Source organism: Petromyzon marinus, chromosome 20 (assembly GCF_048934315.1).
Source record: "Petromyzon marinus isolate PM22_M1 ecotype Great Lakes invasive population chromosome 20, UKy_Petmar_22M1.pri1.0, whole genome shotgun sequence".
Lineage (NCBI taxonomy): Eukaryota > Metazoa > Chordata > Hyperoartia > Petromyzontiformes > Petromyzontidae > Petromyzon > Petromyzon marinus.
The window spans coordinates 6,218,116-6,232,960 of NC_133686.1; the positions used below are offsets into that span (position 1 = coordinate 6,218,116).

At 44.9% G+C, this 14,845-nt stretch overlaps 1 protein-coding gene across 4 annotated transcripts in view; it reads left to right on the top strand.

Moving 5' to 3' along the window:
- Positions 1 to 14,845, top strand: part of HYDIN (HYDIN axonemal central pair apparatus protein) — a 121,804-nt gene that overhangs the window by 97,689 nt on the left and 9,270 nt on the right. For all 4 annotated transcript variants that reach the window (XM_076068263.1, XM_032957669.2, XM_076068264.1 and 1 more), the window contains exons 64-79: positions 478 to 580; positions 1,614 to 1,880; positions 2,210 to 2,355; positions 3,630 to 3,857; positions 5,260 to 5,420; positions 6,302 to 6,402; positions 7,293 to 7,494; positions 7,969 to 8,193; positions 8,714 to 8,846; positions 9,645 to 9,810; positions 10,550 to 10,697; positions 11,181 to 11,388; positions 12,046 to 12,270; positions 12,563 to 12,738; positions 13,779 to 13,980; positions 14,479 to 14,637. In XM_076068263.1, coding sequence (XP_075924378.1) covers positions 478 to 580; positions 1,614 to 1,880; positions 2,210 to 2,355; positions 3,630 to 3,857; positions 5,260 to 5,420; positions 6,302 to 6,402; positions 7,293 to 7,494; positions 7,969 to 8,193; positions 8,714 to 8,846; positions 9,645 to 9,810; positions 10,550 to 10,697; positions 11,181 to 11,388; positions 12,046 to 12,270; positions 12,563 to 12,738; positions 13,779 to 13,980; positions 14,479 to 14,637 — 2,850 coding nt within the window. The remainder of the gene's footprint in view (positions 1 to 477; positions 581 to 1,613; positions 1,881 to 2,209; positions 2,356 to 3,629; positions 3,858 to 5,259; positions 5,421 to 6,301; positions 6,403 to 7,292; positions 7,495 to 7,968; positions 8,194 to 8,713; positions 8,847 to 9,644; positions 9,811 to 10,549; positions 10,698 to 11,180; positions 11,389 to 12,045; positions 12,271 to 12,562; positions 12,739 to 13,778; positions 13,981 to 14,478; positions 14,638 to 14,845) is intronic.

The following is a 14,845-nucleotide window of genomic DNA, read 5'->3' on the forward strand; positions in this document are numbered from 1 at the left end:
ACGTCATCACACTGATCAGTACGGTTTGGTGAAAAGCAGCGAGAATTAACGTGAGAGCATAGAAGTACAGCATGACAATGGATTGTGCTGCACTGTCCTGTGCTGCCTACAACGCAGTCCCATAGCCCATGAACAACATATTGAGATTGATCAGCTCGGGCACATTCGGGCGATTTAGTCAAAGGCACATTATTAAGATATACACATGATAGGTAAATAAATAAACGAACAACAACTTTGTATTTACACCACAGTATAGATAGGCATTTGAGTCCATCAAACAGGAATTTGAAGGCCTGAAAATTCTAAAAGAGATAGTGCACAAGGTAATGAAACAAATGACGAATGACAAAGCACCTCGTCATTATGAAATAATATCATTCATATGCCAAGTATTGAATAGCAGGTCACCCACTGATGTGTGTAAAGATTTTATTGGTATTGACCACACTGCTAAAAATATTTTTTTGTTTTTAGATAAACGTTGATCTGTTGGATGAAATGGGTGCATTCAAGCTCAAAGTGAAACCAGGAACAAAGTGCTTATACCCTCTCGACAAGGAAGAGGAGGCCAATGAAGGTAAAGTGAACCTCGGAGGGGCTTCGTGAGTTGGCGTTGGGCGGCAAACTGCCTGTAAGATGAAACACAATAGCAACATTTACATCAAGTGCGGTGCATAACCCCAGTGTAGGGACGCTACAAAGTCCCTCTGAGACTTTCAAGTCTCAGGTTATGCATGCGGGTGGATAAATGAACTACAATGTGATGGTAGTATCTTCTTTGGTATTTTCTCCACTAGATGGGTGTATGAAGTCTCTGAAGCCATCGATGAGAACTAGTTTTAGTGGGCGCTCGGCACTTGTGCATTATCACATATTGCCTTTGCATTCAAATGATCAATTAAGCCACTTCAACATGCCATCTGAGACTGGAGTATTCTGTCAGCACAGCTGAAGATGATAGCTAAAAGCAAAGTACATCTCAGAGTTGGATCAGGATAAAGCACAAATATAATTGCATCCAACTGGTATCATAATTCTTAGTTGATTATTTTGGCTTTAGACACATAATGATCTCGCCAAATTTGTGTTACTTAGACCCTCCACCACCTGATATAGACAAACAAATAAGATTGTCGTGTGTAAAAGTGTTTAACAAGCCAATTATTTATTACTTAGACCCTCCACCACCTGATATAGACAAACAAATCAGATTGTCGTGTGTAAAAGTGTTTAACAAGCCAATTATTAATGTTTCTGCTCACCGGTAAATAGAAGAACAATTCTCACAACCAAATTTAGAGTTAGACTTTGTCAAGCATCAACAGCACAAGATCTAGGAATTCAGTATAAAAACCCAGGAAGTCAGAAGAACCCGTGTCACCTGGCCCGGTTTCTTAATTAAATGTCATGATCACACAGAAACATCCAATCAGATTTAAGCTAGATACCAACAATTACAAATTCATGTATTCAAAAGTACACAGGCGCATTTATGAACATTTTATCCATTAACATTCTCACTACTCGTGAATTGACTCACCTAAAGCAGGGTAGCATTATTATGTTAGCTGGTATCATTACGGTAAATCTTTGCCAATTAAATTGCGCAGAGCCGGCCAAGAGGGCGCATGCGGCGTCGCTAGTCGTCCGTCCGGGAGAGAGCGCGGATCTGGAGGTGCGGTGCTCGCCCGGGCGAGTGGGTCCATGCCGCGGCAGCGCGCGGCTCACCGTGCTGGACAACCCGTACGCGGTCACGATGGTGCGGCTCGTCGGGGAGGGCTACAGTGACACCGTGACGCTCGACAACTTCCCCAGCCCCCCAGCAGCATCGCCTGACAACACTGAAGAGACATCGTCGGACCCTGATGATGTCCAGGGTACAAATCATCATCGTCATCATAACCATCATCATTTTTTGCAATAGTCATCATAACAATAGTTGTCATGTACATGATTATCATCATCAACGATAATGTCACCATCATAATCATCACAATTGTTGACATATTTGTATCATCATTATTGTCATCACCATGGTCATAATAATTGTTATTCTCATCAGAATAATCATCATGATTGTCATAATCACCGTCACCTTCTAAATGCCGCGTTATTATTTAATGAGTTTTATTCATAGAGATGACACCAACTAGCTGACTCCTGGTCAGCGTTGAAGATGGGTATGGACGTGTGCATGTATTTTCAGCGGCGCGAGCAGAGCACCTGAATTTTGGCGACTGCCACATCGGTCGGCCATACCAAATCACCTTCACCATGAGCAACCACAGCACAAGCGAAGCTGTGCGCTTCGAGTGGCCCTTCGACCTGCCCCAGCTTAAATTCTCCCCGCAGGTTTGCAAGGCTCCAATCTGCATAACCTTAGCCCATTTTCCCCACATCGACATAATTACATTCCCAGTTCAGCCTCATATTAGCATTTTTAGCTGGACCGCTGTGAAGATGTTGTCCGTATGTTTTTTTTTTATTTGCACACAACTGTGGCAAGTGATTTTAACTGGTTAATACATGGATAGGAGATTGCATGGTTATAACAGGTATTGTAAACATTGTCTACGATGTGGTCCAGAGATGGCAGTGCAGAGATGGATTCTGGGTTGTATCTGTCTTTTGCTTTCTCCAGGAACTCTTGTTTCCTCCCACATGCTAAACAATCATATATACAGGGTGTTTTAAAAAGATGGACCCAATTTCAAAGCAGTACTGCTTTGAATTTCAAAGCAGTGATGCTTTGAAATGGGGTCCATCCAAACACATGACTCTCCTTAAAATACTCTCAAGACTCATTGAGGCTTTCCTGGATAAAGTACATTATTCTATTTTTTATTTAAAGCTTTCATGACTGCAGTGATTCATATTCTTGGTTCTTTCGGTAAAGTCACGTTGAAGGGAAACAATAAAATATATAAAAAGATGACTGCTTGTGTTGCAGTCGAAACGTCGTGAGAATTTTATTGTTTTATATATATTTTATTATTTTATTGTTTCCCTTCAACGTGACTTTACCGAAAGAACCAAGAATATACATTATTCTAGTTAACAATGCAACTAAATCACCAACATTAATTAGGCTAGTGATTGGAATGCAAAAACCTGCTTTTGCCAGGTGGCACATATACTATAGTATTTATATTTGTAACGTTGAGGTGGGATTGGTGGATAATATAGGGAAGGTTCGACGATAAGCCTGATACACACTTCTCTAGGGCAACAAGATGCCTCTACGTAGCAATACAACGAGCAGGACCTTGCTGAATATGATTATTAAGGCCTAGTTATAGCTTGAATTTAGGCTTTCTAACTGCGCATCATGTAATTCATGAACATGTATTCTTACTTTGACAATACATTCACTGAGTCGTGTAAGAATTAATATGTAAATGTACGATTATTATATGTATATGACAAGTAATAATACATTTAGGCTTTCAGAGCAGCTACACTGTACAAACAAGAAATAACGATCAAGACTCAATACAAACAAGGCTGTAACAACTCTACAATCTGAATTGCTGATTGAATTCAATCACGATCATCATCTTGATCATTCACTGCATCGCGATGTCGGGTGAACCTTGCAGCTCATGTTTCACCCCATTGCGGTTAAGGTCGGGCACCTGCACGCCTCCTGCACCAAGGACGTGACGGCCACCTTCCTGGCACACGCTCCCGGGGGCCCACACAGGCACGCCCTGCACTGCCGCCTGTGGCGCATGGTGCTGCAGGAGCGGCCCGACAGCGTGCCGGACTGGGACGACCGGCTGCACACGGTGCGTTGGGTGGACGCCGCTCGCAGCAGCACCAGTCTGCACTCTGGCACGGGCGCCAAGACCAAGGTGGGTGCGCACGTGGACGCGGCGCGGTGACGGGAAGTCCTGCATAACGAGTGCAAGACCTGGGTTGGCGAACCCGCAGCCATAAGGTTTCACGGCTCCACGAGGCCTACCACTTCGAGACAGACCACTAGCAATGTTTATCCAACACTGGATGCGTCTTGGCTGCACTTAAACGGGTACTGGAGGGGAATATTTTTGAGCTGAAAAAAACCTTATAATATGTGCACAAGCACAAATAGCAAACACAAAAATGCAACACATTCATCTTTAACACTGCCTTCAAATAAAACGTATATAATAGGCGACGTTTGGGCAATGGCCCTTCATCGCAGCACATTGAGAGGCCAGAGAGCTAAAGTGGCCTCTCTTTGTTTCGAGCACACAGCCAATGCTTACAGTCCTAGCATGATAACGCTTGAGTATCTACTAAAGTGTGTCCCACCAAAGTTATTTGAACACTCTTTTTTTCCACAAGAAGGAAAAGGTTTCCTACCCCTGTGGTAGATATTCATCTGTCCCCCCCCCCCATCCCCAATTTAAAAAGTGCCACAATTCTCTCAATTCTATAATCCATCGTTTTTTGTCAAATTTGTGCTGTCTAACTTGTATTGTCTGTCTTGTTTGTTCTGCCTTATTTATCATTTTTTCTATGAGCCTAAAGGTAATATGTTCATATATTGTTTTATACATATTTTATTATTTTATTGTTTCCCTTCAACGTGACTTTACCGAAAGAACCAAGAATATGTTCATATATATTTAGCAAAATCATAAATAAGTGATTCGGACACCCATAATTTAATCAGGAGAGTAAGAATCGATTTTGTTTGATAAATGTATTAATCGTATCATGCCTAATAAAGCATACACCATTCACTCTGATTACGTTATGTCTGTTTCAGACAGTACCATTTATTTGCGTTCAGGTCTACTTAAGGGATTTCCATATCATGTTATTGATTTGCTGGCATTGCATTGATCCTTAACTCCAAGATTAAGGTTATAACAAGAAAGCGTTTTGACAATTTAATAAATAAAACTGGTCGCTTTAATAGATCTCTGAAAGTGAAATGCAATCAGTTTGGATGTAACATCCGACTTTTTTTCCTATTGCGTCTTATTATTGTCTAATATTTGCATCCTAATTCTCAGAACACGATAGTCCTGTAGCTGTTTGCAGATGTCCTCCTTGTCACTTTGCTCTTTTAAAAGAAGGGGGCTGCACGAGTCAACGTACGGGACTGAATGGACTTGTACACAATAGTCCTCTAGCTGTTTGCAGGTGTCCTCCTTGTCACTTTGCTCTTTTAAAAGAAGGGGGCCGCACGAGTCAACGTACGGGACTGAATGGCCTTGCACTGAGCTCTGCGTGGCGTGCGTATGGCACGAACTCCGTGGGCAGGTGGTTGAGACAGAGCGGGAGCCTCCGCACACCTTGCTGGACTCGGTGCCCCAGGAGCTGGTGCTGACGGTCAGCGCAGTGGCTGACCTTTGCAGACCCCAGTGTAAGACTGAGCCTGTCCACTTCCGAGACACCCTCATGTTCCAGACGCGCATCTACCAGTGAGTCTTAACCCTTGCTGTGGTGTGTTTTTAAGATACAGTCGATCAGATTATCCGGCGTGCGATTATCCAGCTTTCAACATTATCCAGCAGTCCCGGGCCAATCTGTCAAACACATGTTGTTGAAACAACAGCGTAGTACATACATCTTCGAGATTAGAGTGGTAAGTAGGGTTATAGTAGATATTTTTGTCTATTTGGATGTTTATTTACGCTTAAAAACATATACACAATTCCTAAAACACAATGTTATGCAAAAATAAGCTATTTTAATTAATGATGTGATTATCCGGAGTTTTTGAAAAACCCTTCCCTCTGAAACAGTCGGATAATCGATGTTTGACTGAATAAGAGGTGTTTTTCCCTCATGTGTTCTATCCGTGCTTTCAGCATTATATGACTCTCCGTTCAGAATGAAGAGCCTTGAAAGTTGATATCAAAGAACTACTTTTAAAGTAACCTCACTTGTCTCTGTCTCCAAACTGGAGGCAAAGCTTTGATAAGCGTTGAAAAAAGTTGTTATCAAATACATGTATACCTAAATGTTAATTCTCATAGCTGAAATACGCTACATTTAAATTGATTTTTTTTTACAGTCGTTGGTGACAGGTATGAGACCGTCCTCTTGGTCTGCTTAATAACACATTTTTAAACAAGACATACATTTAATGTGATGGGTTTGTTTGGTACAGCCAATTGGTAACTGAGCTTAGACCATCAACTCTTCATATTTTAGAACCCGGTTTTAGTTTAATCACGGTTGCTCTCCCATGCTGCTTTAACAGGCTGTAACATCGGTTTCGGGATTTTTAGTTGGCAATTCATAGCCCTCTAGGGTGAATACGGTCGAAGTGTTAGTAACATTATCCGGGTGTACGCAGGCTGGAGCTGGAGAACACGGGCCTGGTGTCATTGCCCTTCAGCTGGCACGTGCAAGCAGAGGACGGCAGAAGCAACCAGGACGAACCTCAGGAACATCAAAGTACACAATGCGGTCTCGTGATATTATAAACTTTGGTTAGAATCGTGTCCATTTTACTGTCCTTCCCCCGCACCTCTGATTAGCACGCTTGGCTACAGACGGTGCAAAAGATGTTCAGCATTCATACGTGTTTCACTCGGTGTGGAGTGTTTGTTAAGAATACAGTCGGTCAGTGAGGCCCATTCGGATAGTGGTCTAATTTATGTTTCTTGTCTTCTATGTTCAGTCTCATTTGATCCATTATCCCAAAGGTATATTAGCATATGATGTGCATAAATTGTCTTTTCTTTATTATTACATGTGTTTATGGTCCCTGTGTTTCAGAAGACCCACAAAAGCAATGTGCAACAAATTCACCTATGTTCAATTTCCATATTTCATACTGGTGATAACCTTCTAAACTGGTCATCATCATCCACAGCACTAGTGCTGGTGAGAGAGAAACTTGGCCAGGCATGAAAATTTACGTCCCTTCGGTGAAGTCAAACTAAAATGAGTACATGCATCAACATCAGCACTGACAATTCAACGGCGGCCAACTGTGGAGCAGCTCACACCTCCTCACGTACTGTGCTAAGTGTTGTCAACTCCATACCTATAATATAATTACTCCAAAATCTGCGAAATATCCTCATCCCAAAAAGTCACTACTTCTGTTAGTAGTCACTTTGTCGGAATTTTGCCAATAAGGAAACCCAAAAAGTCACGAGACCTGCAGATAAAATCGCAAATGTGGCAACACAATTAGGTGCTCGCTGACAGCGGTTTCCCTGACAAATATGTACGTACTTACATTGAACTTATTTCGCACCGTACATAGCCAAAAGCGTTGTCATCGAAGGTGCGACATCCTCGAGGCTAAGCTGGGGGTCATTGTCTCTGTGCACCAGGGACTGAGGTGCGGCCGGCGAGCCGGGCTGGTGGGTTGGTGAACGCCGTGCTGGCTTACGGGACGGTGGACGTGGCCCAGGAGGACCTGCCCTTCAGCGTGGAGCCCCCCAGTGGCTCCGTGCCCCCCGGCGCCACCCAGCAACTCCAGCTGCGGTTCTCGCCGTTGGATGTCGGTGAATTCCGGGCGAGGCTCGTGTGCAGGTGTGAGGCGTAACGCCACCAGCAGGAATAACGACGGCATTCATAGATCGCACAAGCAGGGCATTGTACAAAATGAGACATTATACAGCATCCACGGGGTGGTGGATCACTCAGATTGTATCATGTCATTGAGACTTAACCTGCTTAGCTACAGCTTGACAATAGATGGCAGTACAGAAAGTGTTTGATAATTATATATTTTTAGATTTTTGAGTGTCATCCCCTCATGTATGTGGGTACTGGAGGTTTCTCCCACATGCAAAATACCCATGAAAGAATTTGCCACAAAACTCAACTTGAGGCTCTTAAAAAAGGTCTTGAAAACTGTGAAGGCATTCCTGGCTCCTTCTGGTCAAAATGAGCGCGTATTACTTGACTCTATTCAATGAAAGTTATCCAAGCACTGTGGCTGACGGACCGACTCGCAGACTTACAGGCACAGCAATTGAAGTGGCCTCTTCTCTATCGTGACAGCATCCCGAACCTGGGAGGGCAGGCCGCTGAGCCGTCCGTGAGCGTATCGGGTTGCGGCCTCATGCCGTGGTGTCACTTCGAGGTGGCCGACTCGGACTACCTCTCGGGTGGCCGCCGCAACCCCGAGCTGCCGGGGCGGCTGGGAGCCCCTCCGGGGTCCACGCTGCCGCCAGACACGCGCGTCATCGAGATGCACGCACTGGGCGTGCACACGTGCGTCACCAAGTACGCTCCGCCACCCCTCTCCCACTCATCACTCAAAGCACTGCCAGGCTAAGGGGTGGAAGAGAAAACGCAACCCAAGTAATGTAAGAGCTGTAATTATGTACCTAGATTGTGTTTCCTGGGCTGCCCAAAATCGGTTTGAAGCTTCGGTAATGAGAAAATAGACTTTAGAGTTTAAGTCAAGTGCATCTTTATAGCACTTTAGTAACATCACTTTGCCATCACTCATACCTCCGATTAGCACGGTTGGCTACGTACGGTGCAAAAGAAGTTCAACATTCATACATTTAATGCAGTGTCAATGCAGTGATGATCATAATTCATACATTTAATAATACATACATTTAATACATACATTTAATGCAGTGTCAATGCAGTGATGATCAAGGTTCATATGTAAAATATATAGTTGGGGTTTTATTTTATCGGGTCCTCCTTTAATGCATTGGCCTTAATTAGTGCATATGAAATAACTACTGACCTTGCTGTAACTCATTGTTTGTAATGGTCATACCTGCAGGTCCTTCTACATCCTGAACCCCTCCAGCAACGCATACTCATTCTCCTGGCAGTCCGAGGATCCACCAGGCACACTCACCCCCTTCACCTGCCGCACCCCTGGGGGTGTCCTGGAGGCTGGGAGGAAATCGCAGGTGATGTCAGCAGCCGGTCTTTGGTGGGAGTCAGTTGTTGGGGTTAAAAACAGACGGCCTAGTTCGCAGGTAGTGCTACGTAAGAGAATCAATCAATCAATAAATCTTTATTTGTATGTTTTACTTTACTCCCTCTATTTAAGACCGAAACAGGACTTCTTCACAATTATGGCTATCGCTCGATGAAGCTGGTTGTAATCACCAGCGAAACATCGTACTCGAATTGTAAATGTTGTGGGTTTACTCTCCCACACACTGGCGTGTTGAAGTAGTAACTAATTGGCACGTTTTATTTAAATGACAAACCTTACTAATTGGCTGTGTTGCATGGTGGCGGGTTTATATTTACACAATCTAACCCAAAAAAACCTTCATTATGGATAATATCGGTCGCGAAATGCTACATCTTTATTTTACCTGCCAATATCACCCTCAATAAAGTAGGCATCGGTGAACAGTAGAAAAGACAATCACAATTGGGACATGAACTGTAGCAAACGATTCTGCCAAAATCTACTACTGGCTTAAAGGCAGGATTTGTGGATCGCACAAATGCAGCCTGTGTGACACGCCCACAGGTTCCTGTAGGAAGCAGTATTGTTTGCAAAGCCGATCATGCTAAAAAAAAAAACTATTGGATACATATGTCAGAGCAGAGCCCTCTTAAATATGAGTATTGTAATTCAGTGATGCTTTAATGGGTAACTAATAATAACAAAAATATCTGGGATGTGGTATTAAATGAGCCAGTTTCATGAACGGTCGGATGCATCCACATGCATTCCATCCACTTGCCAGGTGGTGTTTGAGTTTGCGCCGACCCAGCTGAACCTGGCCGAGTCGTTTTGGAAGTTCGAGGTGGCCGAGCACGGCATGAGCGTCCCCTTCCTGCTGGTGGGGCAGGCGCGGGAGCCGGCCGTCTCGCTCGACCGCTCGCACCTCAACCTCCACTCGCTGCTCGTCGGTAAGGCGCTGCAGTATGAAACGCTGTTCCGCACAGCTCATTCAGGCGTTTAAAATGTATTGCCTCAGAGCAACTACAGCACCTGCATGGCATTGCTTAATTGAGTAATTGTTTTTTATATATATTGTTGTACTCCCTTGTGAGTTGCTAGTTCTTGATGAGAAAAGCAGAGCTATCCACCCTTGATGTTGCTTGTCCTCCATGTAGTTTGCTGTGCACTAACTTTGTTAAACAGAATTTCACGTACATACTTGCGTGCTATAGCCTACTAGTATAGATACCAGAATCAGCTTTTTACATTTGGTATTCACATCATTCTTACATCACACATTTACGCTATTCTTTTCTCTTTTGCGTGCATCGTTAGCGCAAGAATCAATTTGAATCCCATGACGTGTTGCACTGTGACATGTCCAGTGTAGGTGTATGACCTGGACGACAGCAGTGGGGGCTTCAGGTCGTAGGGAGTCACGCTTCTGTTTGTTGCCTAACCTTCCCAGGCCGTGCGTCTCATGGGCCTTCACTCTCTTCGCTGCCACCCTGAACGACCAGACAGCACACGCCCAATCCACTATCAAATAACACCAACATCGGCACTCATAACACACAAACACCGGTTACTAGTTTGGTTTGTTGTTCTTCCCCCGCACCTCCGATTAGCACTGTTGGCTATGTACGGTGCGAAAGAAGTTCAACATACATATGTACATACATGCAATACATTGTGCTGCCACTGCAGGCCAGCAAGCCATGGAGGTAGTCGACCTGTGCAACATTGAGTCGGAGGCGTTTTCCTTCTCCTTCCGGGAAGAGTCGTGCCACTCGGAGGGCCGCACTGCCAGCCTCGCCGTGCAGCCCATGGAAGGCACGATCCAAGCAAATAGCAGGTGCTCACTGGTGGTCGAAAGCTCCAAAAATCGAGTCAACGAAATGACCAAATTAGAACATTTGTATGTTAATAACCAGGAGACAGCCATGTGCTAATACCGGACCATGTTTTCCACATGGTCTGTAACTTTTTCCATCTGAGTCTCAGTACTGCTGAGACCCGGACTCAAGACTTTTCTCTTCCCTGGCTATGAGTGTCTCCATGAGGTGCCTTCCTTATCACCTTTAGTCTCCTTTATTTGATTCCTATTTGAAAATAATCTAAATAAATATTTTATTTCCCTTGCTCACAATATTTGCATGTCTCCCACCCCTTAATTATATAACATCGTGAGATATGTGAGAAATGAATCCAAATTGTATTGTATTCACGACATAGTGTTTATTTTTGGTGATCTGGATTTAAACTGCTGCCATTTCTCTTCAACTGTTTTTTGTTATGAATAACACACTGCTGAAGTGCATGTCTGTTTTCCTGGCAGAATTCCAATCCAGGTTTCTTTCAAGCCGTCCCAGGAGGGCCCGGTGAACTTTAACCTGCAGTGCCGTGTGAAGAGGAAGAGCCACGTGCTGACACTGAATGTGAAGGCGGAGGGCTACTCGCTGGGCGCCTCGCTGCGGGCCGAGACACCCCAGGGGGAGCGCTCCACCCTCTCCGCCACCGCTGTCAATGACCTGGCACTGGGCCAGGTACAGCTATCCTGCCCCGATCGGCTATCTCGTACTGTAACACGTGCACAAGTATGATATGCCGCGGTTGTACATGTGCTAGTGTACAGCCCTTTCTCAATCCACTGGTGGCATGAGGGCCGCCCGAGTGATTTGACTTGCATCACCACACTGGTCAGTGCTGGGTGAAGGTGGGTAGTAGCATAGACTAAGAGCTTGATTTGTATGCACTGCCCTCTGCTATGCACTACATAGTTCCACAGCCTGTAAGACTTGTTATATGCATGGTCACCCATCCAAGCACTATGTTGGCTTGGCGCTGCTCGTCTTAGATCTGATGAGATTGGATTTTCTGGGAGATCTGGTCACGAGAACTATTTTACCCGATTTCAAATAAAGGTCATGGATCAATTGTATGTATGTTGAACTTCTTTCGCACCGTACGTAGCCAACCGTGCTAATTGGAGGTGCCGGGAAGAACAACAAACTAAACAAAAATAACAGTTATCAATAAATTAGTTTTCAATTTAGACTTAAAAGTGCATAGCTCCAGTGGCTTCCTAATATCAGAAGCATGAGCGTTCCAGATGGCGGCAGAAGCGCATCTGAAAGCGCACGGTACAGTGACCGTCTTTGCTCGATGGCCAGTTTAGTTGATCGAACGGTGCCCGTGTGCAGGTGGAGCTCCACTCGAGCACATACCGCCTGCTTGACATCGACAATGAGGGCGCCTTCGACTTCAACTTTGAGTGGGAGCTGCAGACGACGCGCCGCGATCTTCGGGCCTGCGTGACCATGTCGCCAAATAGCGGCTCTGTGCAGCGCAGCCAGCGCACCCGCTGCACCCTCACCTTCCAGCCCACGCGGCCTTGCGTCCTGCGGGACGTGCAGCTGCACCTCAAGGTAACGGTCCAGATGGAGGGCCATTGTAACGTGGGGTCGAATACCTGCTTATTTAAATTAGTGCTTAAATAATAACACTGAGACCCTTTTGCACATTCAATCTTGTTAGAGCATTGTCATTGTGTGTGGCGTGGCCATAATGGCTGAGATTCATTCATGTATCGGATAGGAAGTGGGGAATGTAATTAAACCAGTTTGGTTATGAAAATAAGTAACACGTGACAGCCGTAGTATGTTTTGCATGACACAGAGGCAAAGTGGATGATTTGGCCACGTGCAATTTATCACACAGATCCAAAATGGGCCGACATTCGTGTGCACGCTGAACGGTTCTGGTGAGGCCCCCTCCATCTCCGTCAACTTCTCCATGACAACCTTCGACTTCGGGCCGTGCTTCATCCACCAGGCGGGCATGGACCCCCACAGCACGCTCCTGCGCATCTCTAACGGCGAGGACCGCGATATCAGGTGGGCGCCCCTCGGCCAGCCCCACTAAATAGCATCAGAGCCACATTACCAAGCTGCAGCGTGTACAAAACTCTTTGGCACGTGTCGTCACGGGTGCTGCAAGATCTGACCATGTCCGTCTAGTGCTCGTCGAGCTGCATTAGCTTCCGGTTGCTGAACGAATGCATGATTAGGTCGCACTCATTACACATAAAGCGCGTGCCACAAATGAACTACAATACCTTGCTGATCTCGTCAAGCAGCATAAATCATCACACAAACTCTGGTCATCCTCGCAGTGGCTTTTGGCTAGCTATTAAACAAAGATGGTCGCTGCATCGCGTGCTTTCAGATGTGCTTCTGCAGCCATCTACATTTCTCTTCTAATATTAGGAAGCCACTGGAGCTATGCACTTTTAAATCTAGGTTGTAGACTAATTTCTTTTAGAACTGCTTTTTGTGTTTAGTTTCTTGCCGTTCCCCCACACCACCAATTATCACGGTTTTCAACGTATAATGTGATATAAGTTCAACATACATACATCCCAGAGGGTGGCGTGCTTCAGCTATGTCACTTTGCCAACAGTCGACACCTGAGTTAAACCGCTCCGAGGTTTCATATCTATGTGGGCTGTATGAGCGCCGAGATCAGGACAAAGTGCCGTTGTTATCGGTTCACATTGCATTGCTGATGCTGTTCTGGCTTTTGAACCTCATTTCGTTTTTAATGTCAATATATTTCGAAAAAAAGTTACTTTGAGCATTGCTGATAGTAAATTAGTGCTGTTGCACAGCCAGTACTTAGACTAATTAAACAAAACATTGACATAGGAAACGTAATATCTAGGCAACTTATCTTAAAACCCCCAATATTATTTTGGTAGTTTATCCAATAGGTGAGCAGAGTCAGATGTATATTTACATGTGTAATACTCTGAGCCTTAGTATTAATAACTAGGTCCATTCAGCATAATTATATTGCGTATGACAGCAAACCATTATACTAGTTATCGTGTATAAATTGGCTTGAGTGCCTGAATCTGTGCATGTGTGCATGGCAGTCTGGAATGCTTGTTTAAGGATGCCCAACACCTGAAGGTGGATTTCAAGCCCACCATGCTGGTTGCCCGCGGCGACGCCATCGATGTGCCCATCACTTTCTACCCACGCCGTGCCACGCGCTATCGCGACGACATCATCTTCGTCGTGAACGGCGTTTCTCAGCACACGCTGGAAGTCCGTGGAGAGGGCACTGAAATGAAGGTTTGATCCGTGAATGGCAGACATCGTCGGCAAGGAAAGCATAGTTTACATAGAGGTGTTTTGAGTTCTTCAACTGCAATATATTTTCCAAAGGGCCATGTAATAAGATTTACATTTGCTGATGGGCTACATGCCGTCATATAAATGTTACATGGCATTTGATGTCAATGTGACACCCCCTACATGCTACACACTCATAAACTCAGGCTAAGGGTGGGGCTACCTGAGTAGTGAGTGGGGTTAGAATAGGAGTGGCTGGGACATATGAGCACTAGATAGGGCCAACATCATAAATAACGAGGTCACTCACTGTGCCGGTGTTGCTAGTGGTTGTGTGGGAGTGGAAATGTTAAAGTGAGTGGGATTGACAAAGGGGGAGGGGCTGCCAGACCACAATGTTTACTGGTTGAGCCTCCTGGAAATTTGGTGTCATTATTACTGACAAACTCACGTGTGTTGGTGCAAACTGTGTGTGTGTGTGTACCTTGGTTTTTAAAGATTGAAGTGGCCAATCCCAAGTGGAAGGTTGTGAACCTGGGAGCCCTGCGCGTGGGACAGACCAGCAAGAAGACTGTGCCATTGGTCAACAACAGCAGGGCCCCACTCACTTTCTCCCTGGCTCTGCAGAGCAGCCAGCCTGCACTACAGGACCCCAAGGTAAGAGCACAATCAATCCACAGCGAGTTCAAAAGCACAAACAATTGGACATGTAATGTTTCGCCCACTTTGCGATTCAATAGAGTGACACAATTTTGACTCAAAGATTTATTTTACATTGTGAATCTTGACTTAAAGCTTTCGTGACTGCAGGAATTCATACTCTTTGGGTCTTTCGGTAAAGTCACGTAGATAGAAGAAAAATAAT